Genomic DNA, 27,030 nt, shown 5'->3' with positions numbered 1-27,030 from the left:
TATAACATGACATAAGTATTTTCCAGAATTCTCAAAATCCCCTGCCCTAAATTAAAACCATTAATCGGGCTAAATGGTTGAGTCTAGGTTCTGGGTGATTAGACCACATGTTAAAACTCCAGGCAGCATATCATTCTAATTTACTTTGATGAATGCCCAATGGACTGTTAAAGACGAAGGGAAAAAATCCCCTGGCTGGGTAAAGACTTCTTTGCTCCCAAAGCAGTTTTGTAAAGATCAAGCAGAGGTGTATTACCCTGTCTGTGTTCAACATCCCTGCATTATTTAAAAAGCCTTTTACACAGTCTGACGGCACCGTGGTAGCCATTCTGAAACCTTCAGAAACCATCACTCATTCTGACACGTCAGGCCTCAATGCAATGTAACCATTTTTTACCCCGAATCACGCCTTTTTTCTCCACAGCACAAGGGATGGCAAATTGAAAAAATAGGGAAACGTGGAAACGAACTGGAATAATAACCAGCACAGGGGCTGGAATGGCAAAAGGATCGACTAAAATGAATAGAGAGCAGAAAAGTGACAGAAAAGGCAGAGGGAGAGAAAATAAATGGAAAGTAATCATGGCCACTGGGCTTTGTGAGCTATATATCATGTTTGGTCATTGGTGGAAATGTCTGTTTGAGTCACTGGACATGGCAGTTATTCAGCCAAATTCATTATGGGATCTTTGACCTCTATTATGGAGGACTTGCAAAAGGATCCCTACAGGTATACATGTCTGGGCCCAGCCTAATGAGGGCTAACTTGGAAAGGTCTGACTTCCTCACACTCTTTGACCTAAATTGGATCCAAAGCAACTGCCTCAGAGGACAGAGGATGGTGTATAATATTCTCTGACACCCATACAAGAGGAAAAGGCTATGGTGCTTTTCCCCCATTTTGAATGTACTGTAGTTCAAATGTTTCAGAATTCGTCAAATCAAATCAAATTGGATTTGTCACGTGCTGAATACAACAGGTGTAGACTTAAATGTGAAATGCTTGCTTACAAGCCCTTTCCAACGATGCAGAGTAAAACAATTATCATTAAAAAATAAAAATAACACAAGAGGAATAAAAATGCACAAGATGCTATAAACAGGGAGTACCAGTACCAGATCAATGTGCAGCGATATGAGGTATTTGAAGTAGATACTGTATGTACATGAAGGCAGGGTAAAGTGACTAGGCATCAGCCTAGATAATAATAAGAGTAAAATAAAGAACTGAGTAGCAGCAGCAAATTATGAGTGTAAAAGTGTGTGTGTGTGTGTTTGTTTAAGTGTGTTTGTGTTGTGTTTGTATGTGTTTGTAAGTTTGTGTGTATGTAAATGTGTGTGAGTTTTATGTGAGTGTCAGTGTAGTGTGTGTGTATAAAGTCTCTATACAGTATATACTGTAGTATTGTGAGTGTGCATAGAGTCAATGCAAGATAGGGTCAGTGAAGATAGTCCAGGTAAACATTAACTAACTATTTAGCAGTCATATGGCTATTTAGCAGTCTGATGGCATGGGGGTAGAAGTTGTCTTGAAACATAACAGTCAGTCCTTATAAAAATTGATGCAATGCTGTAGGCATCCCCAAAGCAACTGTGAAACATATAATGTCTTATCGCAAAAGGAAACATATGGTTATGCACTACAAACCTGTGTATCGGATTTTGAACCCTCTTTTGCTGGTTGCATGATCAGTGGACCATCTCAGGTAAAGGTGGTTGGTCTTGCTTGTAAAGTTTAACTGTGTGGAGTGATTTCCACTAAGGGCCACCAGCAAAGGGCTCTGGCCAGATGGTCCTAACGAATAAAAATAAACACTAAAACATTACAGTGCTCGTCGTGGAATATTTTTTTTAAATCACACATCGCTGACATTAGATAAACATTTGAAAACTGCACAAAAAAATCAATGCATGTGACTTAGTTGGCTGTTGGAAAAGGAAACTACCGTCAAAGATCTCAAGTTCGTCGAACTGCTTCTCACTCTGAAACATCTCCACGAAGATGGAAATAGTGTACGCAGGTTGAACTCTGATGACCCAGGAGCAGGTCTGAGAGTTGGGGTAGTTTTTAGGGAAACCTGGACTAAGGATAACCCCAGATGAGAAGGCGCGTTCTTCATTTGCAGGACACTGGGCTAAAAGCACAACAAACACAAGCAGACAAAAATTACTCATGAGAAAAAGGTAATTGTTGCTACAGTACACATCTTTATCACCTCAACTGTAGTTCTTGTGAACCTCTTCAGGTTGCAAATCAAAATGAGCTTAGGGTTAATGATCTACGACAATAAATAATGTGAATCGATTTAACATTTTCATATTCTACAATGTGGGCAAATAATAATGAAAACAAACCGAATGGACCATAGCTGCTTAGCTCCATTATGGAATTACAAAATTCAARGAAACTGCTCTGCTTCTCTATCTCCCCAAAAAAGGCTTGGTAGTGCTTTGTGCTGTGCTTTAATAGAGCCATAGTGCTGCCTCCCATCTGTGTCATCGCGTTGGCACTATAATTAGAAATKATATGTATGAATAAGCCATTAAATCTGTGACTCACTTCTGTTAGAGCTCTGATTACAAAGAGACACAGGCTCTAGCAGCAGTGCACTACCATGACAAAAAAGGGGTGTTCGTATTTTTAACAGGGTGATACACACCTTGGAACAATGCATACTAATACTGTAGTATAACGGAGTCATCACAAGGATGCAAGGGAACAAGGATCTCGGTAAGTAAGCATTTCACTGTAAGGTCTACACCTGTTGTATTCGGGGGGAAATGTGCATAGATTTGCATAGAATGTCAAAGGGCAGCAAACTGCCATGCTTGTAAAAGCAGATAACATAAATCATTTATTGGAACTGAGCTGAAAGTTCACCGCCTGTTATAACTTTCCTTTCCAAGAAAWRWWTTWAATAATAATAATCCAAATATTCTGGTCTGAACATTCTCTTACCTTCACAAGTAGGYGGAGGAYTCTCAAACTGGAGATGAGAGTTGAGTTTACAGGTAAGCTCACTGTTGCCTACCAGGGTAAATCCAGGGAAGCAGCGATACTTCACAATGTCTCCTGGACAAAATAATTATTTAATAAATCTTATAGCAGATGTGACATTATCAACGTCTGATGGAAMCCTACATTGGATATTAAGGGTATTGTCTCTAGAGGCATAACAAATGTTATATTACACAACAGCCTGTGTAATAACCAGTGTTGTGTTCGAGACCACCTACCGTAAAGCGAGACCGATTCAAGACTGGAGCAAATAAAGTCAGAGTCAAGACCAAGATCGGAGGGTGGGGCGAGACCGAGTCAAGACCGAGACCGGGAGGGGKGGCGAGGGGTCCGAGACCAAGTCAAGACCAGAACAATGTGAGTCCAATTCAAGACCATGGTTGTAATTGTAATTGTGTCAAATCGTCACCATATTAAGAGGTCAAAATGTCCAGTATTTCTGTGTTCATACTTCAGAACAACATGGATTCTTTAGACATTCAGAATGGTGAGAAAAAGCATGCTGAGGTCAAATAGAGAGCCACTCATAAATTACCACTAACCCGAACAGGTCTATAATAGATAAAAAGCCATGTTACAACTTCCCCCRGTCTCCCCTTACTAATAATGAGCGTGCAACTTCCAAACAATGTCCCCCGCTCTTCCCTACCAGCAAATCAAGGAAATTCTGATTTGCGCGACAAAGTTTGAGAATATTTTTCAACGAAAGTAAAGGACAGTAATGTTACGAGTAAAGTAGTAAGCCCAGGTTTCAATAGGCAATAAGATAGTCATGTGTCATGAAGGAGTGTGGATATTTCGTCTGGCAAAGAGGTTTAATGGGCTGACTGAATGGGAGCTGATAATTCTGAATCTTTCACTCCGCTAGTCTCGGTTGGTCTCAGCAAGAAATGACAAGTCCTCATTGTCCGAGACCAAGTAAAAATGTATCTGACACCGAGACAAGACCGAGACACTCAATATGTGTCTCGAGACTGGACTCRAGACCGAGACTGGTCTTGAATACTACAACACTGGTTATTACYCTAACATGGTTGTCTAAAAACTGCAGCATTGGTGACAATATGTATGTAACACATTTCAATTATATTTCCCCTTCAACCCTGAGCAAAAATGAGGATCACACACTACCATGGTACAGTAAACCCTCTTTGATTCAAAGTCACATAGGAACATGTTGAACTGAAACAAGTAGCGGATCACTGCCTGGCGTTCCACTGATAGTAATAAATKATGAATATGTGGATAACCCAGTGTTTATCATCTCCCTGGTTCACACTAACCTATTTCATAATCTTGATCTTCATATACTATTTCAGCTTCTTCCACTGTTGGGGGAGGTGGGCATTTCTTCAGACGATAGGCTGGAGGAGAGAAAGAAATAATAAGTATTTTGCCAAAAACTGTTTGCAAATTATGGCTACAACATAGAAAAATTATCCCTCAAATCACATTATTTCACACTATCATTTTATCCATTTGAAAAACRTCATAATCAAATGTCACCCACAAGGGATAGGTTATACAACAAATAAAAGGGATATATAAATACAAACTGCAACACTAAAATGTACTACACTTACCCAATCTCATAGTAAAAACATGAGAATACTTTATTTCTGATATATTTTTAAACAGGTATTCAGCAAGCCTTAACAGTATTGCATTTTAGCTACAACATGTTTGATTTGGAAGAGAAACTAACCATGGAAATTGAGGACAAAGAATCCACTTGTGGAGAAGTCACTGTGAAACTTGATAAGGACCTGATTGAAAGAACTGTAGGCTGACTCTAGCGCTGTATTACCACTGAAAATCCCAAGTTGTGGGTAGCTCTGCTCAGGGCCATCCCTGGAAGAGACCAGAAGGCATTGAAAATGCATTACATTTATAATGCACACGTTAAAGAGTGCAATAATGTCCAGCATTTCAGTGTGTCTTGGTTGAATTGATTTGTTCTCAAATCTATAGCAATATTTGTGCTCACTTTCAGATAAAAGCATTAAATTACACACTGTTGAATGAAAAAGCAAAAAAAATATGGCTTTACTGACTACTGGCCTCTTTTAATGGCTTTGAATAGTAGTAGCTTATATAACTCAGAGGTCTGTATTGTGGCAAAAAGTGTGTATTTTCCCCATTGATATACAGTGTTTTAATCCACTCTCGAGTGCTGCAGATTATTCTATTGTGACATTCAAGTGCATCTTCACTAGTAAAGGGAGTTAAGGCAACATGTACTGTACAGTAATATGATTATTTGTTTCCTGTATTCTTAGTATAACTCTGAGTCTTCCTATGCTGTGACGTAAATGGTAGTTCTCCACCGAAAATACATATCAGCCAATGGATTAACCGACGGGTGTTGTGAAAACCATTAGTCCCTTACCATACAGCAATGTAATCCGTGACAGGCTCTGTCTGAAGCAGGGTGAAGTTGATGTAAATGCCATGTCCATGTGGCACGATGATAAGCCAGGTGCAGTCCTGTGAGTTAGGGTACTCATTTGGGTATTGTGGCGAGAATATGGTGCCATTCTGAGCTGTCATGTTGTAGCCACATGGAGCTGCATTAGAAGGGAAGAGGGAGCAGTATTATCACAGAGGGTATGTGTAGCATGTAGTGGGAATAGATGTTAAGTGGATTGGTCTCAGTAGCTTTGCTTGGCTTTGTCTGCTAACAATTTAAGAGCATTACTTCACCAATTGAACCTTCATTTCAAATATTTGCTGGTAAATTCTGTATACTCTACTACTTGTCGATAAAATATGAGCAGCAAACATGAGTTTTGACAGTGTTGACAACAGAGTAAACCTCACACTTTATTGTACTATCCTGCTGTCTCTTTCCCTGTTTTCCGGGATTAGTMAATTCTGCACATTGAGCTTTGAAACTAAAAGGGAAAAGTGGCAATGACTTTAGATACTTCAACAAGAACCGAACATACCAAATACACTGCAAAAACACACTATCATGATGCTGAAAGGTGTGGTTGAATGAGGGACCGCAAGCGGGATTATTCAAATTTTTTAAATATACATTAATCATATATTTTTTTTGCATTTTAAGTACATTTAAAATAATCTAAAWTGGAACCATTTTAAATACATATATTGCATTGTCAATTTTATTTGTATTTTATGAGCATTTAAGTATATTAAACACACTTATAWTTATCTAAATTGGGACACTTTTTTGTACTTAAGTATTGTCTTAGTATAGATAAAGAGCAAAAACAAATATACTTCAAATACACCTCAGGTAAATATTACGTATATTTCTCATAAATTAGAATTATACTAAAATGTTATTTGAAATACAATTCCTGTATTTTCTTWAAAAAAATATTTATATTGTATTTCAAGTATACTTTTACAAATACAGTCATACTAATTAAGCACATCAGCTATCGTAATTAGCCATGTAAATGTTACCTTAATTGTCCAAGGCATCTTCTCAACCAATGTCAACATGCGATTTACAAAGCAGTTSTAGCTGGACCAACAATTTACGAATACCACTTTTGATAACTGTGCACCATGCGCATTTCACGCTTTAGTTRTTCTTATTACGGTAATAAGTTCACATTTCAATAAAAATTAAATGTGTAATTAAAATTACACCATTATTCAGTTTGAAAATGAACATCAAAACATTTGAATAAGTTAAATATGAGGAACAATATCCGATTATAAATCAAAACTTCACATGCAGAAAAGTATGCTGGTAATATGCAAATGTTTGAGCTCATGCGTTTTTGAAAGTGCACTTGAAATATATTATGTGGACATTTAAGTTAAGTATACTTTCAAAAAAGTGTATTTAAGTATATTTTCTTGAGATATGAAAAAGTTTACTCTCAGGAAGCATGCCTCAGCTGTGCATGTTTTGTTATGTGGAATAAACTATCGTCATCATTGTCAACTTTCTCTGCACTCTTCTRAACAGGAATTCAGAAAGTACTATACTTGAACTCATTATTGGCACTGAAACTACAGTGCCTTGCAAAAGTATTCATAACCCTTGGATTTCTTCACATTTTATTGTTACAAAGTAAGATAAAAATGTATTTTTTTTGTCAACAATCTACAGAAAATATTCTGTCAAAGTGGAAGATTTCAATTAAATAAAAAAAAATTGATCGATAGAAATTAAATAACTCAAATATACTAATTGCATAAGCATTCCAAATGTATTCAGACCACTTGACTTTTTCTAAATTCTGTTATGTTACAGCCTTATTCTAAAATGCATTAAATATTTTTTCCCCCCACATCAATCCACACACAATACCCCATAATGACAAAGCAAAAAAAACGTTTTTTTAAATTTTGCAAAAAAACGAAACAAAACTTAAATATCACATTTACATAAGTATTCAGACCCTTTTATCAGTACTTTGTTGAAGCACCTTTGGCAGCGATTACAGCCTAGAGTCTTCTTCGGTATGATGCTACAAGCTTGGCACACCTACCTGTATTTGGGGAGTTTCTCCCATTATTCTCTGCAGATCCTCTCAAGCTCTGTCAGGTTGGATGGAGAGCATCGCTGCACAGCTATTTTCAGGTCTCTCCAGAGATGTTCGATCCGATCTTTCCCTCAATCCTGACTAGTCTCCCTGTCCCTGCCGCTGAAAAACATCCCCACAGCATGATGCTGCCACCACCATGCTTCACCGTAGAGATGGTGCCAGGTTTCCTCCAGACGTGACGCGTGGCATTCAGGACAAAGAGTTCAATCTTGGTTTCATCAGAACAGAGAATCTTGTTTCTCAAGGTCAGAGTCCTTTAAACTCCAAGTGGGCTGTCATGTGCCTTTTAATGAGGAGTGGCTTCGGTCTGGTCACTCTACCACAAAGGCCTGATTGGTTGAGTGCTGCAGAGATGGTTGGCCTTCTGGAAGTTTCTCCCATCTCCACAGAGGAACTCTGGAGCTCTGTCAGAGTGACCATCAGGTTCTTGGTCACCTCCCTGACCAAGGCCCTTCTCCCCAAATTGCTCAGTTTGGCCAGGCGGCCAGCTCTAGGAAGAGTCYTGGTGGTTCCAAACTTCTTCCATTTAAGAATGATGGAGGCCACTGTGTTCTTGGGGACCTTCAATGCAGCATTTTTGTACCCTTCCCCAGATCTGTGCCATGACACAATCCTGTGCCATGACACAAGTTTTCTCCCATCACAGCCATTGAACTCTGCAACTGTTTTACAATCACCAATGGCCTCATGGTAACATCCCTGAGCAGTTTCATTCCTGTCCTGCAGCTCAGTTCAGAAGGACGACTGTTTCTTTGATGTGTCTGGGTGGTTTAATACATAATCAACTGCATAATTATTAACTTGACCATGCTTAAAGAGATAKTCAATGTTTGATTGGATATTGTGAACGATTTACSAATCACTGCCCTTTTATGAGGCTTTYGAAAGGCTCCCGGGTCTTTGTAGTGTAATCTGTGMCKGAAATGCAATACTTGACTGAGGGACCTTACAGATGTTGTATGAATGAGGGACAGAGGAAGGGTTAATCATAACAAAAATGATTACAAACCCCTATTATTTCACACAGAGTCYATGTAACATATTCTGTGATTTGTTAAGCCAAATTTGACTCCTGRTCTAATTTAGGTGTGCCTAAACAAAGCGGCTGAATACTTATGAAATTACTATATTTTAGTTATCCAATTTGACATTACAGAGTATTTTGAGWTCATTGTTGACAACAAATCACATTTAAATCAATTTTAATCCCACTTTTYAACACAATACAATTTGAAGAAATACAAGGGGTGTGAATACTTTTGCAAGGCCCTGTATACTTCGTGTACCTGATCACTCAGAAGAAGAGTTTAATTTAAAAAAAAATCTATCATTAAAAACAACTCCAAGAGTATTTTTAATGAAGATTCTAAACTACAATTAAAGTGTTTGAAGTTGAAGTACAGTTTTAATGAGTGTGTTTAAGTTTAATGATAGGGAACATATAGTATACTAAAAGACTGAAAAAACATTGAATATAAAGTACACTTAAGTCTGTTTAGAGTGTAATGATATTATATTTATAGTATACTTCAGATATAATAGAAAAATACATCTCATATTTGAAGTATATTGTTCAATTTTTGGTATATTTAAGAATACTTTTAATATATTAAAATATATTTTTTAAATCACGTGGGACGACTCTGAGAAATCTTTGGAGGTATTGATTAAGGATTTTTTCAGCTCTTACTGCTCAAATCAGAAGCAATTTAGAAGACGTCCCAGTAGTGTGGGTCTTAACTGGAGCAGTTTTCAAAGGCAGTAATTAGAGTCAGTTTTGGAAAACACCGCCATTTTTTGTGCAGAGTTAAAACAACAGAACTTCACTTCAAGAGCATTACGAGAAATAGGTAATGGCTGGATAGAATTCTAGTGTAGGGCTAAAACACTTCCTAACAAATACATTCTAAAATAGTTTGATAAACTGTAAAGCAAAGAAGTGCTTTTGGTGAAACATCTGAAATGTATCATATTAATTCATGCTCACCCTCACACCGGGGAAAGGGATGATTCCATTTTCTGTTGATTCCATGTTGGCATGTTAGCACAGGATGTCCAATCAGAATGTATCCAGGAAAGCATTCAAAAGTTATTGATTGGCCAGCATTGTAGTCATTATTAATAATATATCCATTAGGGAATTGAGTAGGGTCTTGGCAATTCTGCAATTCATATGCTGAGAGAGAGAGAGAGAGAGAGAGAGAACCTAATTATTATAACAGGAATATACGTACTATCATCACAACAAGACATTTTCAAACAAATTCTGTGGTCTCTCCACAGGTGACTCATCCCACTTAATAACCTTTTGAGACAGTACTGGAACACATGCCACCTGTCAGACACATTTCCACAAAATGTCACAGTGACATGTGTATTTCAAGCATATGCCAACAACAAAGAATGGCCATCAGGAAACCATCAAGCTTTTCTATTTCAACCTAAAAATACATTACCKTTCAAAAGTTTGGGGTCACTTAGAAATGTCTAATTATCAATTAGCCTTTTAAAATKATCAACTTGGATTAGCTAACACAATGTGACATTGGAACACAGGAGTGATAGTTGCTGAAATGGGCCTCTATACGCCTATGTAGATATTCAATAAAAAATCTGACGTTTCCAGCTACAATAGTCATTTACAACATTAACAATGTCTGCACTGTATTTCTGATCAATTTGATGTTATTTTAATGRACTTTTTGTTTTGCTTWTCTTTCAAAAACAAGGACATTTCTAAGTGACCCCAAACTTTTTAAATGCCATCAGCGTTACTCCAAAAGCTAATGAAGCTTGATAAAGCTGACAATTGACATATACAATTAACATTGCTTGACGACTCAAATTGAATTATTCCGCTGTTCTATGTTAGCTACAGGCTTCAGTCTGAGAGTGCCATCGTTGAAGTCGTTTGTGGTGACGCCAAAATGAGGGGTGTTATATAAAAGTCATCAGTGATTGGATCATCTCTAACCAATCAGAGTATAAATGCCAATGAATAATTTTCAAAACACTGCTTTACCCACATGTGTTCTGGCTCTGGCCCAACCCATCGGTTTCTGGGATCAATCAGAACGGTTAGAATGTGTTTGCGTTCTAGAAATCTTCGGGGAGGTATTCAGATCCAGACTCATTGYGGAGACTAAACTGGCATTTGGCCAGAGAAAGGAGGTTGGGTAGTCAGGCAACAATGAACTAGCCTGTAAGCAGCAATTGTCAAATGAGATGTAGTATTCTAGCCATATGGTTGTTTTTGTCTGCTAAGAGGAGAGGAGGGAAAGCCAGAATATGAACCCTCTGGCCTAGAAGTGGGAGAAGAAGACATACAGGGTTATCTCTTGTAAGGTGGAAGCCATACACTCAACATCTAAATGCCACTCTACATTGATTCCGAATGCTTTATCCAGACGGGAGCAGCCACATAATGGAGAAACCTCTCAATGATCCTAAGAGGGCAGATTCTCAGATAATTTAACTGACAGGCACTTAAGTCCTTGAATCTGACATTCCATCTATTTTGAATTTAACATTTAATCACTCTGAGTTTCTTCCTAAAAAGAAAGCTAGAGTATATCAACAGAAGACAATAAGGATTTCACATCGGCCTTTCCATAGATTGTTTTCCAGATGTATCACAAAATCCCCCAAAACAACAACCAAGTACCAAAATTGTCAATTGAAACCAATAGAGACCAAGCTCATTTAGAAGAAAYGGAGCTAGACGGATAGGGTTTCACATGGTTGATGAAAACAGAGTATACCTCACCTTGGTAGGCCAGTTTGAATCCCTGCCTGTTTTCGGAGTGGTCACTGTAGAAGTGGATCATGGTCTCATGTGTTGTACTCAGCAGGTTGGGTGGCAGCTGACTTCCGCTGAACTGTCCAATCAGAGAGCTGCTGTGCTGCGGCCCATTTCGCACCTCTAAAAAATCATGGTTGTCTTCAGAGGAGAAGTTGAAAAACTGAATATGAGCACCTGTAAAACAGAAATATTATATGAGGTGTACTGTATGGACAAAGGCTTACAGTTGTTGGAGCTATGTTAATTTCATAATCAAAACATGCATCAAAGTGTTAAATGGTTKAAGTCCCATTAACCTAAAGCGTTAACTGTTAACAGAAATTGTGGCACGTGTGGACATGTGTTGTAATCATTTTATGCATTTAGCAGACATTAGCATGGCTCATTTGATGTGGTTTATTTTCACCTATTGTGCTAGCCTATTTTTGTCAAGCTACATCATATCGGCATGTTGAGAGAAACTATTCAACTCATCATTTGTTATGATGGTACAAATGATTCCTCAATATGACATTAAGATCAGCTCATGTTTTTCCAGGGGAAACACAGAAGTGGGAAATTATTATAATCAATTTCAGTGTGTTTTTCTGGTAAGTTGTGTTCTGTTAGTTCAAGGCCTAATGCTGGAGGAAAGCATTTGCCACTTGGTGATGCWTAGGACAATCCATTGATGTCCRTCGCCGGAATGAGACCAAAGCGCAGCGTGGAAGGTGTTYATCGTACTTTATTTCAATGAACACCAAAAACAACAAAGGAAAAAACWAACTTAAAGTTCTGCAGGGCAGACAGCAACTGTGCAAAAACAACATCCCACAAACTAGGGTGGGAAAACAGGCTGCCTAAGTATGATTGCCAATCAGAGATAACGACAGACAGCTGCCTCTGATTGGGAACCATACCCGGCCACAAAGAAATAGAAAACTAGAATGCCCACCCAAATCACACCCTGACCTAACCAAATAGAGAAATAAAAAGGCTCTCTAAGGTCAGGGCGTGACAATTGAAGGATAATCTCGTAGTTATGCATCCATATACCACTTTCTTGCAATGCTTTATTCTACCCACTGTGTCTGTCCTAAAAGCTCAAATCAGCATCTGTAAAAGCATTTTTTGTGTCTTATGAAAAATATTGGGCCCTGTAAAAAACACAAGCTTATGCATTGTTGGTATACACATAGTACATAGTACCTTGTTAACATTAGCCATGGCTCCTTATCATTATCGTTACCATAGCAGGTTCCTCACCATATCCAACTGGTAAAATAATCCTCCATGTACAGTCCAGGTTACCAGGGTAGTTGCCAGGGAATCCAGGACTTAAAATAACATTGGTCAAGTCATGTACTGTTCCACCACACTTTGCTGGAAAGGAAAATGCACATAATGCGTGGTACACATTGTAAAATAGTGCAGACAATGAATAGCAATGAAACTGTCAAAAAGAGCCGTGAATGTGACTATTTCAAAGTAAAAGTTCTTACCAATGCAGAGTGGGGGAGGGTAGTTCCAGCGCCGCACGGTTCCTGGCATACATGATATATGGGAGTGGCCCTGGAAAAGAGTTTCCCAGCAGAAGTAAAGGCAGGGGGTTTCTCTCTAAGCACACTGAACTCAGAGACAAATCACTGTTTGCCTCTGTTACTGAGTTTACCATGCATACACGTGACCCAGCACACATCTCTGCACATTTACTTATTGAATAAAGCTTAACAAGTTGACATAACAGTGGGAATACAGCAGACATGATTCTCTAAAAGGCAAAAGCTCTCACCTGCAGCATGTATCCCGGTTCACAGCTGAATGACACTACTTCGTTGACCATGTACCTGTCCCCTGTTTTGATCCCGTTGGCAGGCACCATCGGCTCCGGACAGGTGGTGAGACCAACGGCTGGATGAAGCAGAGAGAGAAAACAGGTGTCATCATGTCTGGTTAGATAGAATACTTGATGTTGCACATCACAAGAATGTTTGGTCTTTATACCTCAGTTTGGTGATCATGTTTTGAGACTTATGTGTTTCAGAGTTGCACAGTAGTTATCAAATCTGGAGCAACAAGAGGCAAACACATTGGAGAATATTGCAAAGCCAATTGGATATGATTATTGAATGCTGTGAACAGGCTCTAGTATAGCCTATAGCTAATTAAATAGAGAAACAGTAGATTGGTTTTGACATAATGATTTTAGTAAGTTTAAGTTTTGTCACGCCCTGATCTTAGTATTCTATGTTTTGTGTATTATTTTGGTCAGGTCAGGGTGTGACGAGRGTGGGTATGATTGTTTTGTATTGTCTAGGGTTTTTGTATGTCTAGGTGTGTGTGTGTGTAGTTTGGTTAGGTTTGTGGGTTATTGTCTATGTGATGTTGCATGGCTGCACTCGTTATTATTAGCGGCACGTTTTGTTGTTTGTTCAGTATTCTTCGTCAATTAAAGAAGAATGTATTCAAATCACGCTGCGCCTTGGTATCCTCGTTATGACGAACGTGACAAAGTTTTGTATATTTAAATAATTTGTCATTTGGATCAAGGGTGAAACAGTACAGACAGGGGTTCTCCCACTGATTGTTTTGTTGTTGACATTTTAAAACTTATTTCCTGTAATTCTACACAGTTTGACATTACTTATTATGCCTCTGAGGGGTATTTTAAGGGGTATATGGAGGGGTATATGGGAGTAATATGGAAGGGTATTTTGAAAACACAGTATAAGTGGAAGGATAAGTGGAAGGCTGTCCAACAGATATCTTTTGGGGAAAACGGCTAACTTCCTGCATTTCAACMYAYTTGGCCATGGGGCAGAGAGAAAAATTTGCAGTTTTATAGCTTATCTCATGCTATTCTTCACAATTTACAATGAGGATGATAGAACATTTTGCAGATTTAAAGTWAATTTCCTGCTACTCTACACATTGTTCCATGAGGCTGAGAGAAAACGTTGTAGTTTTAAAGGAACTGTCCAGTGAAARTCTCACTTTTAAAAGTTTATATTCTGCCAAGGCAGCAGCTACTCTTCCTGGGGTCCAGCAAAATTAAGGCAGTTATACAATTTTTAAAACATTACAATACATTCACAGGTTTCATACCATTCTGTTGTTGGGGTAAGCCCACACCATTCCAAACCAGAAAATGTGCTTTTTAACATTGCTTTTCTTCCCATTTTTTTTTTATTATTGCACTCATATTGTAATTAATTATATGTCATATTTCATAGAAATCTGGAAACACTGGTTGACCTTTTGAAAAAATCGGAATAAATAAAAAATTACGGCTTTAAACTGTATAACTGTTTAATGCACCATCATACCAAGGTCATTTAATGCTTAAAAACAAAACAAAAATGGATGAATAAGATATTTGGCTACAGAAGTGACATTTCTTATTGATCCTTACAGAACAGTCCAAAAACKAATCCTGTGAAATGATGCCAACACATACTGGAGGAGTTACTAGCTAGCTACAAGTGGCTAGCTTAGCTAACGAACTAGCTACAGTACGTCGGTCGGGGTCCGCATGACCCGAATGACACAATGATGAACCACCAAAGGCACACCCCATTTCTGTTTGAAAATTGAGAAAGAGGAGTTCAAGTCAAATCAATCAAATGTTATTTGTCACATGCTTTGTAGACAACAATTGTAGACTAACAGTGAAATGCTTACTTATGGGTCCTTTTCCAACAATGCAGAGTTAAAGATAAGATWAAAAATWAAAMATTGAAATAGTGACACGGTGAATAACTAATAAAAAATTACGAGTAAAATAACCTGGCTATATATAGGGAGTAGAAAATAACATGGTTATATACAGGGAGTACCAGTACAGAGTCGATGTGCAGGTACGAGGTCATTGAGGTAGCTATGTACTGTACATATAGATAGGGGTAAAGTGACTAGCAGCAGCGTATGCGGTGAGTGTGAAAGTAAGTGTGTATGTGCGTGTGTGTGTACTGTATGAGTGTGTTGGGGTGTTGGTGCTAGTGTGTGGGTAGAGTCCAGTGTGTGTGTGTGAATAGAGTCAGTGCAAAAGAGTTGCTGCAAAAAGGGTCAATGCAGGTAGTCTGGGTAGCCATTTGATTAGCTATTTAGCAGTCTTGTTTAGAAGTCTTGTGGCTTGGGGGTAGAAGCTGTTGAGGGTCCTGTTGGTTCCCGACTTGGTGCATTGGTACCGCTTGTGGTAGCAGAGTGAACAGTCTGTGGCTTGGGTGGCTGGAGTCTTTTGCAATTTTTTGGGCCTTCCTCAGATACTGCCTAGTATAGAGGTCCTAGATGGCAGGGAGCTTGGCCCCAGTGATGTACAGTACGTGGATCGTTTTTCGTGCCCAAAGTCGATCTCTAAAGCTAATTTCCTGCAATTCTACACATTTTGCCATTGCTAATGAGGTGTTCTTATGCTATCTGTGGGCCCCTGACCTCCAATAATATATTTTGGGATTTTAAAGAAATAATTGGTGGGACACGAATCGACCTGTTCTGAATATTGGGGGGGGACATGTCTGCCCATCTCCCGTGGCAATTTCACCTATAATTTGGATGGATAAACCCACAGTCGTGGGAAGGTAATGCTGATAAATGACTACAGTTGGGGTAMCCAGGTGCACAGGGTATTGACAAAATGATGAAGCTATAAGTGCCATTTTTGCTGTGTAACCTTTGTCTCTATGCTTTTGAATTTAGAACGCAAAAACTGTATTGTTAAAAAATCTGAAAACAGCATAACCACTGATCTGCGTTATGCAAATACATAATGTAATTAAACATCTTTAAAGCATCTTTCAGTAGGTTAAAACTGTACGCACTGCAGTATGAGGCGGTGAGAGAGCATGTTGCCATGACAACCACGTTAGTCAAGCCAATGAAAGGAGAACCTGTATAAATTTACCTTGTTTGGATGTACGTCTCAGCAGGTGGCACTGTGCCGTTGTGAGTGTGTGTAAAACTGCCTCATTGTTTCTCTCCCTATCAATAGCAAAGCACTTTCACATGCAATGCTTAGTCCTACAATACCAAACACGAAAAAAGGTAAACTGTTTCAAACAGGGAAGCCCAAATGGCTGTTGGGGGATGGGGTGAGACTATGGAGATTAAACATTAGCTTTGGTTCCTGGAGAATTCACAGCAGAATTCGGAGCAAGTTACTTTCAATAGATTTTAAGGAGCCCGTGCTCATGTTCAGGAGGGGGTGAGTGGAGATTAATACAACTGATGAAAAACCGTTTGAACCATAAAAGGAAAACTGGGTATTTCATTAAATGCTAAGGCATCAGAACACTGGCTTATACCAAACTACTAGCACATCATTTATTTTTATCAATATCACTTGTTAATTCCAATTCCATCTAGCTGACACTCACATTACACATACCAACCATTTTAAATGTTTTTCTGCAGAATAAATCAATAAAATGCCACATGGCCATATTCTCTCAGATGATAAATGATAACCSTTGAGCATAAAAATCTGACATTTTCTCCACAACCACAGAGGACTGATCCAGGCAGGAATTCAGCCTTCAAGATCTAGAAAGTCGAACATTTGATACACTTGTCTCGTCACCCGAGCTCTAACTAATTCACCATCTTAATGGGTGATCAAAACACGTGCCATGAATCTCCCAACTGCATAATAACTTTGGCACTTCGCAACTACTGCGCACAAGACAGATTTAGTCTAGGATCATTAAGATGCAGCCACAGTCATCCGATGCAAAAAATTAAGAATGAACCTAAAAGTCAATGACAGCCATCTCCATGCAAATATAACAAGCTGCTCTCGTTCTGACAGAAAGTCAGAAAGCTTTTTCTTTTTAATGATATCTATTTTTACAGTACAAGTAGCTCTGGAGATAAAAGCATTTGGACAGTGTATGTCCTTTACATACATTTCTTTCCCCTCTTCTGCAGAACATTGCAGAAATGGCATGGCTTTATAATGCATAACGCTTCCAGGAAGAYATCCTGACAATTATGTGTAATATTCAAGAGAACTGGCAAATAGTATATATTAAATTGGCTTAAACCATCTTAATTTGGAACATCATGACATTCTCAGCAGGTCTTAGTTTTGTCCAAGTCTATTAGCAAGGTCSGGCTGAGATTTTTTGCCCAGCATTTGCACATGCCTCCTTGGTTTGAACCTGCCTGTTCTGCATTATTTTATCTTTATTTGACCAGGTCATTTTCATTTATACATGTAACAGCGACCTGGAAAGGGAAGTGTTGCTATGGAGAGATGAAGGGTTAAACAAGTCAATTCAAAGATAGATAATTCGGTTGCTGTTGCCATGTTTGAAGGAGGTTCCAGGTTGGCAATTGAGCCAGGACTCAAAGGTTAATACGCCTAATCTAGCATGTAGGTTTGTGTTGTGGGGCGTGTACCCACTGGGCACAGATGTCAATTTAACGTGAAATGACATGGAAACACAGTTGATTCAACCAGAGTGTGCCCAGTGGGTAGTGACCAGAAGGAGTCATGACCTTCGTTAAATATCTCCTCTCCATATACAGTGGGGTCCGAATTTATTGACACCCTTGATAAAGATGAGCAAATATGATTGTATAAAATAAATAACTAAAACACTGAGCTATGTTGTATGCTCAAAAAGATAGTATAAATTTATATAATTTCCTTAATACAAATGCTCAGAGAAAGAGATTTGGTTTAACAGTAATACTTTTTTTTCTCAAAAAGCTATCTAAGTAAAAATTATTGACACCCCTGTTTTCAATACCTTTCAATACCTCACCTTATGAGGATAACAGATAAACATTTTATGAGTTGGAGAACACATTGGAAGAGATCTTAGACCATTCCCAGTGGTGGAAATAGTACTCCGTTGTCATACTTGAGTAAAAGTAAAGATATCTTAATAGAAAATTACTAAAAGTGAAAGTTACCCAGTAAAATACTACTTGCGTAAAAGTCTTAAAGTATCTGAATTTAAATGTATTGGTGGAAAAAGTACTAAATTGTCATACTTGAGTAAAAGTAAAAAGTAAAAGTAAATGATATATATATATATATATATTTCTTTTTAAGCAAACCAGATGGCATGATTTTATTTTGTTATTTTTATTAATGGACAGACCGGCACATTCCAACACTCAGACATAATTTACAAATGCAGTACTTWAAAATATTTTTACTTTAAGAGCTTTACACCACTGACCATTCCACCATACAGAATCCTTTCAGATCCTTGATATCCTTCATCTGCACCCTCTTCAATTCAGGCGTTTACATTTGTTGGATGACATGAAAATATAGCTCTTTGGCCACGCACACCAGTGGTGGGTTTGGCATCGAAATGAAAATGCATGAGCAGAAAGGCATGAGCACAATGCTAGTCGATATATAGGGGGGGTCTGAAATATAGGGGGGCAGGGCAATATGGCAGCTGGCCTCTTAGAGATATTACCACTTACGGCTGCAAATATTGAGGCGGCTTATCATAATGCTTACTCAATAAAAATGCACAAAATCACAGATTTCGTACATCATTTCGCACGTTATCCTWAAATATACTGAGACAAATTACAGACAATAGCCTACAAGTAGGAAAATATAACTCAAATGATTGAACATGAAATGTATTTCAACATGCAGTCATCTCAGTTTTCATTAGAAGCATATTTTTTATACGTCGCTTTGTTTGTATCAATTGCAAAGACATCTGGGTTGGCACCCCCCCCCTTGTGTTGTGCCGTGGCGGAGATCTTTGTGGGCAATACTCGGCCTTGTCTCAGGATGGTAAGTTGGTGGTTGAAGATATCCCTCTAGTGGTGTGGGGGCTGTGCTTTGATAAAGTGGGTGGGGTTATATCCTGCCTGTTTGGCCCTGTCCGAGGGTATCATCGGATGGGGACACAGTGTCTCCTGAGCCCTCCTGTCTCAGCCTCCAGTATTTATGCTGCAGTAGTTTATGTGTCGGGGGGCTAGGGTCAGTCTGTTTTATCTGGAGTATTTCTCCTGTCTTATCCAGTGTCCTGTGTGAATTTAAGTATGCTCTCTCTAATTTTCTCTTTCTCTCTTTTTCTTTCTTTCTCTCTCTCGGAGGACCTGAGCCCTAGGACCATGCCTCAGGACTACCTGGCATGATGACTCCTTGCTGCTGTCCCCAGTCCACCTGGCCGTGCTGCTGCTCCAGTTTCAACTGTTCTGCCTGCGGCTATGGAACCCTGACCTGTTCACCGGACGTGCTACCTGTCCCAGACCTGCTGTTTTCAACTCTCTAGAGACAGCATGAGCAGTAGAGATACTCTCAATGAYCGGCTATGAAAAGCCAACTGACATTTACTCCTGAGGTGCTGACTTGTTGCACCCTCGACAACTACTGTGATTATTATTATTTGACCATGCTGGTCATTTATGAACATTTGAACAYCKTGGCCATGTTCTGTTATAATCTCCACCCGGCACAGCCAGAAGAGGACTGGCCACCCCTCATAGCCTGGTTCCTCTCTAGGTTTCTTCCTAGGTTTTGGCCTTTCTAGGGAGTTYTTCCTAGCCACCGTGCTTCTACACCTGCATTGCTTGCTGTTTGTGGTTTTAGGCTGGGTTTCTGTACAGCACTTTGATATATCAGCTGATGTAAGAAGGGCTATATAAATAAATTGGATTTGATTGGCAACTTTGTATTTGTAGTCAACTTTGTTCTGAAGTTATTGGCAGTCACAGAGTTGGATAAACCATGTTATTTTATGTTTAGTGGAGACCTTCAGTGTAAAAAGTGTCGTGGKAGGGCAAAAATGCATCAGGTCTTAGACTACGAGCATTTTTCAAGCACAACGTTAATAAAAATGGTTTTGGTAAAGAGCTCGGAGATTTAACGATCCTCCTACAAAGGTTCTGAAAATTAACTTAGCCTTAAGATGTTTTTTGAGAAACCGAGAACAGGTTATTTAGTTGTAAAGCGCAAATACAAATTTGGTAAGTTTCCTGGTTAGATCTACTGTATATCACATAACACACTGGCTGCACATAGGGGCTATCCKTCTAAGTGGACTGAGAGAGGGGAAATAGACAAATTGGTATCCACTGAGAGGACTTTGAGATAGTGACAGAGGAATTGGAGGTGTTAAGAATGAATAAGGTGAAATGGTATACATCATGACATGCCACAGCAGCTAAAGGGCACTGTTTCTTCTGTTGAGACAGAGCCAGGTGAGGCAAGCGGACACAGAGACAGAGGATCTCTGATGCTATCAGTGTCCACACAGCACAGATTGGGAGCCCATTTCAGAAWACAAATAAGAATTCACATCAGGCTCCAGGAGTCAGTGGTAAAAATCTGTCTCCAACCCATCTAAGAGTCAGTGGTAAAAATCTGTCTCCAACCCATCTAAGAGTCAGTGGTAAAAATCTGTCTCCAACCCATCTAAGAGTCAGTGGTAGAAATATGTCTCCAACCCATCTAAAAGTCAGTGGTAAAAATAGGTCTCCAACCCATCTAAAAGGCAGTGGTAAAAATAGATCTCCAACCCATCTAAGCAGTGGAAAAAATGTCTCAACCCATCTAAGAGTCAGTGTAAAATCTGTCTCCAACCATCTAAGAGTCAGTGGTAAAATCATGTCTCCAACCCATCTAAAAGAGTCAGTGGTAAAGAATAGTCTCAAACCCATCTAAAAGGCAGTGGTAAAAATATGGTCTTCCAACCCATCTAAAAGGCAGTGGTAAAAATATGTCTCAACCCATCTAAAAAGCAGTGGTAAAAATCTGTCTCCAACCATCTAAAGAGTCAGTGGTAAAAATCTGTCTCCAACCCATCTAAAAGAGTCAGTGGTAAAATATGTCTCCAACCCATCTAAAAGGCAGAGGTAAAAATATGTCTCCAACCCATCTAAAGGCAGTGGTAAAAATGTCTCCAACCATCTAAAGGCAGTGGTAAAAAATTCTCCAACCATCTAAAAGGCAGTGGTAAAAATATGTCTCCACCATCTAAAGGCAGTGGTAAAAATCGTCTCCACCCATCTAAAAGGCAGTGGTAAAAATTGTCTCCAACCCATCTAAAAGGCGAGGTAAAAATATGTCTCCAACCCATCTAAAGGCAGAAGAAATCTGTCTCCAACCCATCTAAAAGGCAGAGGTAAAAATCGTCTCCAACCCATCTAAGAGGCAGGGTAAAAATATGTCTCCAACCCATCTAAAAGGCAGGGTAAAAATATGTCTCCAACCCATCTAAAAGGCAGTGGTAAAAATCGTCTCCAACCCATCTAAAGGCAGTGGTAAAAATATGTCTCCAACCCATCTAAAAGCAGAGGTAAAAATCTGTCTCCAACCCATCTAAAAGGCAGAGGTAAAAATCTGTCTCCAACCCATCTAAAAGGCAGAGGTAAAAATCTGTCTCAACCCATCTAAGAGGCAGTGGTAAAAATATGTCTCCAACTGATTAAGAGGCAGCGGTTAAAATCTGGTTCCAACCGATCTAAGAGGCAACGGTAAAAGGTGGAGACATCAGATTTTAAATCGGCCAGTTTTCTTTGTATTTATTTTTGGGTTAACAACATTTCGGTTGTAATGCACTTGTCGTTATGTTGTAAAAAGGTTGGCACTTCATCTAGCAACAAGGGTCTGTGTATGTGTAGATTATGTATTATTTGATCCTGCTAAAGTACATTGGTTTATACAGCACAGTAGAGATTCAAGAGGGGGAAATTCTTTGGTCTACTGTCTTTTGTTGTCTGAGTGAAAGTAGTTGAGAGGGATGGCATCCAAAGGCAAGCTGACAACCTTCCGAAGGCTATCATTTTCCCTTAGACAGGTTACTGTATTCAAATCAGTCTTACTCAGTAGGCTACAGTAGTGAGTTAATAGACAGGTGGACAGAATGCCAACTATGATGACAGCTTTGGTTACTTTTCTTAAGCTTTTACATATGTTGAAAATGCACAAACCTCACCCAGAGCTTCTTAATTCTGGACATAAAAAAGTAAAATGTCTTGTTGAGAGTTTTTGATCATGATATTTTTAACTGCACTGTAGGTGATGCTACTACATACCCACTACATCCTTGTTATAAAAAAGGATGCACAGAGAGAGAGAGAGGGGGGAGGGAGAGMGATAGAGAGTGTTTAAGCAAAATGTAATTTGCAAAGGGGACATATTGTGGATTCCTTTTTTTTCTTCACCGTGGCAGAGGGTATGGAGATAATTAACGTTTTAAAATGAGACACACTGTACTCACTTTTGTACTCAAGGTGGAATCCAGCRGCAACAACACTGATATCACTCTGGAAGTGAAGGTAGAGCTGGTTGGAGGTACTATTCAGCAAGGCTGGAGCAGTTGTACCTGAAATGCATCACAGAAGAAATCCACTTTCATCTCACTGTTGAAAGAAGTCCATTTGCACTACTGATTATATATGGATGTTCTCTTGAGGATTGGTTTGTCAAATGACTACAGTTTATATTGATTGCCAAAACAGAATAAGGTGAACAGCTGTTTGCTATTCTATGGACTTTTTTCCTCCTTTATAAAATACAATCCTTTTTGGAAGTCAACCAAAGGAAACAAATGGSAAAGGGAGGAAGAGAAATCCAAAATATGCTGATAAATTCTGACAGGCAGTGGCCATTGAAGTTTATCGCTGATCTTCAGCAAGAACTGATCTCCCAGGGGAGAGCTCTCATCAAATCAAATCAAAGTTTATTTGTCACGTGCGCCGAATACAACAGGTGTAGACCTTASAGTGAAATGCTTACTTAYAGGCTCTAACCAATAGTGCAAAAAAGGTATTAGGTGAACAATAGGTAAGTAATGAAATGAAACAGCAGTAAAAAGACAGGCTATATACAGTAGCGAGGCTATAAAAGTAGCGAGGCTACATACAGACACCGGTTAGTCAGGCAAAGGCTTCCAAGGGGCAGTCAACCATCTGACCACTGTTAGGGGAAAAGTACAATTTAAACACCCACAACTGCTGAAAGACAATGCCCAGAGCTTACCCATGATGTTGCGCAACGATTTTAGTCAATAAGTCATTGTTTTAGTCAAAGTATGATACATTTGAGCTTGATGTGGAAAATGCATGGAAATCCGTGTCAATGCAATGTCTTTTCCTATGAGATGACATGCAAATACTTATCTGACTACGTTTCGTTTCAGGGCTGGGTTTTATTTCAAAGTTACCACCCACCAGCATGGCATTGTTAATTAATCAGAAACATCTGCAATGTTCTTCCTCTTCACGAGTCATGATTGAGCTGAGCCAAATAGCCTTTCAACATCCACTTGAGCTCCTGAGCCATGAAGCATATAAAAATAGGAGGTGCAAACTTGTTTTTGCACCTCTATACAGTGCCTTCAGAAAATATTCACACCCCTTGTTCGTCGGGAGCTTCGTGAAATGGGTTTCCATGGCCGAGCAGCCACACACAAGCCTAAGATCATCATGCGCAATGCCAAGCGTTAGCTTGAGTGGTGTATGCTCGCCGCCATTGGAGTGATAAATCACGCTTCACCATCTGGCAATCCCACGGATGAATCTGGATTTGGCGGATGCCAGGAGAATGCTCCTTGCCTGAATACATAGTGCCAACTTTAAAGTTTGGTGGAGGAGGAATATTGGTCTGGAGCTGTTTTTGATGGTTCGGGCTAGGCCCCTTAGTTCCAAAGCCTTCCCAAAAGAGTGGAGGCTGTTATAGCAAAGGAGGGACCAACCCCATATTTATGCCCATGATTTTGGAATGAGATGTTCGATGAGAAGGTGTCCACATACTTTTGGTCATGTAGTGTATCATTTGCRGCGTTCATCATGAGTACATTTCTTGTAGCCTATCATTCTACTTCCCCTGTGAGAACGATGAGCATGGGCTAACTTGGCTTTGCTGTACCGCAGCCTCCAGCAGCCAACCAAAGGTTGCACCATGTCCATTACAATGTAGAAAAGCATGTCTCTATCACAAACTGTTCAATACTTATCCATATTACTGGAGCTTCATTGTATTCTTTCAAACTATTTCTAAGGTGGATTCGTGGCCACAATTTATGGAAGAAATTTGGAGATAACAATAGATGTCAAATATATTGGTTTCCCTATCCATCTGTTGCAAAGTTTCCCCAAAATGCTTATGACAAATCCAGCTCCAGAACCAGCCTAGCCAGCTGGCAATTATTTTTTAATACGGTGTATTAAAAAGAACTTAGCAACAACAGATAACATTAGCTAGCTAAATAAGGTTAGCAAAATACAGGTTACATGTAACTGCCAAAATAAAGGAAACACTTCAGTAAATGAGGGATACAAAGTATGTTGAAAGAAGGTGCTTCCACACAAGTGTGGTTCCTGAGTTAATTTTGCTATTAACATCCCACCATGCTTAGGGTCATGTATAAAAATGCCCATTATTTTGGCTACCATGGCTAGAAGAAGAGATCTCAGTGACTTTGAAAGAGGGGTCTCAAAGAAGCATAGGGGGTTTAAAGGTTGTGCGTGTGTGTGTGTGTGTGTGTGTGTGTGTGTGTGTGTCAGTCACCAACACCAGATCTCAACCCAATTGAACACTTATGGGAGATTCTGGAGCGGCCTGTGACAGCGTTTTCCACCACCACCAACAAAATACCACAAGCATTTCGCTACACTCGCATTAACATCTGCTAACCATGTGATTTGATAACAAATGATGGAATTTCTCATGGAAAATGGTGTCGCATAGAGTTCCAAACACCTGTAGAATCTATGCCAAGGTGCATTGAAGCTGTCTGGCAGCTCATGTTGGTCCAACGCCCTATTAATACACTTTATGTTGGTGTTTCATTTATTTTGGCAGTTACAGTACCTATAGTTAGCTAGCTAGATAAGGTTAGCATTCTAGCTAGCTACACTGACAACTGTCAGTGCCCTAGTGTTTTTTCTCCACTTCACGTSGAAATCACCACGTTTCCATCCCCAATTCGCGAATATGTATTAGGAGCCATACGTCATTCTTCGGAGGTAGAACCTAAACAAGCATTTCCTCTCTAGGACAGGAATTACGTCGAAATAGGGGCGGCAACTTCCTCTCAAGGATGCCTTTAAAAATGTCTACAGAGCTCACAGGAGTCTATCGGGGTGGTAGAGTAATTAATGAGTGATATCCTTTGTTTTGGGATGATATCCTTTGGCTCAGGCTGCTAAAAATCAGAACATAATGTTCACTATGTGTAAGCAAACATGCTGTTGAAAAAGAGTCTGTTGTTATATAACCTGAAACAGTGTCATTCATCACTTGTAACAAACTTTATAATAGCAATACATCTCTGGTGTCTTYGGCATYGGTCAGTTTAATAAAGAAATGTTGAAACTCCCCTGGGCAGTTTAAAGATACAGTAACAAATTCTGTTGATACACCAGTTCACTAGCAGGCTTTTATATATTATGTTCAAACCCCAGCTCACAAGTTCTTTGACATACAGTGGGGCAAAAAAGTATTTAGTCAGCCACCAATTGTGCAAGTTCTCCCACTTAAAAAGATGAGAGAGGCCTGTAATTTTCATCATATCATATTTCAACTATGAYAGACAAAATGAGRAAARAAATCCAGAAAATCACATTGTAGGATTTTTTATGAATTTATTTGCAAATTATGGTGGAAAATAAGTATTTGGTCAATAACAAAAGTTTATCTCAATACTTTGTTATATACCCTTTGTTGGCAATGACAGAGGTCAAACGTYTTCTGTAAGTCTTCACAAGGTTTTCACACACTGTTGCTGGTATTTTGGCCCATTCCTCCATGCAGATCTCCTCTAGAGCAGTGATGTTTTGGGGCTGTTGCCGGGCAACACGGAATTTCAACTCCCTCCAAAGATTTTCTATGGGGTTGAGATCTGGAGACTGGCTAGGCCACTCCAGGACCTTGAAATACTTCTTACAAAGCCACTCCTTCGTTGCCCGGGCGGTGTGTTTGGGATCATTGTCATGCTGAAAGACCCAGCCACGTTTCATCTTCAATGCCCTTGCTGATGGAAGGAGGTTTTCACTCAAAATCTCACGATACATGGACCCATTCATTCTTTCCTTTACACGGATCAGTCGTCCTGGTCCCTTTGCAGAAAAACAGCCCCAAAGCATGATGTTTCCACCCCCATGCTTCACAGTAGGTATGGTGTTCTTTGGATGCAACTCAGCATTCTTTGTCCTTCTAACACGACGAGTTGAGTTTTTACCAAAAAGTTCTATTTTGGTTTCATCTGACCATATGACATTCTCCCAATCTTCTTCTGGATCATCCAAATGCTCTCTAGCAAACTTCATACGGGCCTGGACATGTACTGGCTTAAGCAGGGGGACACGTCTGGCACTGCAGGATTTGAGTCCCTGGCGGCGTAGTGTGTTACTGATGGTAGGCTTTGTTACTTTGGTCCCAGCTCTCTGCAGGTCATTCACTAGGTCCCCCCGTGTGGTTCTGGGATTTTTGCTCACCGTTCTTGTGATCATTTTGACCCCACGGGGTGAGATCTTGCGTGGAGCCCCAGATCGAGGGAGATTATCAGTGGTCTTGTATGTCTTCCATTTCCTAATAATTGCTCCCACAGTTGATTTCTTCAAACCAAGCTGCTTACCTATTGCAGATTCAGTCTTCCCAGCCTGGTGCAGGTCTACAATTTTGTTTCTGGTGTCCTTTGACAGCTCTTTGGTCTTGGCCATAGTGGAGTTTGGAGTGTGACTGTTTGAGGTTGTGGACAGGTGTCTTTTATACT

At 39.5% G+C, this 27,030-nt stretch overlaps 1 protein-coding gene across 1 annotated transcript in view; it reads right to left on the bottom strand.

Moving 5' to 3' along the window:
- LOC111977959 (CUB and sushi domain-containing protein 1-like) overlaps positions 1-27,030 on the bottom strand; it is a 638,095-nt gene that overhangs the window by 46,361 nt on the left and 564,704 nt on the right. Inside the window, exons 37-48 of the mRNA XM_070448606.1 lie at positions 22,534-22,638; positions 13,125-13,243; positions 12,835-12,904; positions 12,599-12,715; positions 11,318-11,527; positions 9,539-9,727; positions 5,409-5,586; positions 4,725-4,870; positions 4,303-4,383; positions 2,960-3,073; positions 1,947-2,135; positions 1,649-1,795 (exon numbers count right to left, since the gene is read on the bottom strand). Coding sequence (XP_070304707.1) covers positions 1,649-1,795; positions 1,947-2,135; positions 2,960-3,073; positions 4,303-4,383; positions 4,725-4,870; positions 5,409-5,586; positions 9,539-9,727; positions 11,318-11,527; positions 12,599-12,715; positions 12,835-12,904; positions 13,125-13,243; positions 22,534-22,638 — 1,665 coding nt within the window. The remainder of the gene's footprint in view (positions 1-1,648; positions 1,796-1,946; positions 2,136-2,959; positions 3,074-4,302; positions 4,384-4,724; positions 4,871-5,408; positions 5,587-9,538; positions 9,728-11,317; positions 11,528-12,598; positions 12,716-12,834; positions 12,905-13,124; positions 13,244-22,533; positions 22,639-27,030) is intronic.

This window comes from Salvelinus sp. IW2-2015, linkage group LG18, assembly GCF_002910315.2.
Source record: "Salvelinus sp. IW2-2015 linkage group LG18, ASM291031v2, whole genome shotgun sequence".
NCBI lineage: Eukaryota > Metazoa > Chordata > Actinopteri > Salmoniformes > Salmonidae > Salvelinus > Salvelinus sp. IW2-2015.
Note: the sequence above shows the minus strand (reverse complement) of the source record. Positions and strands in the feature narration are given on the sequence as shown.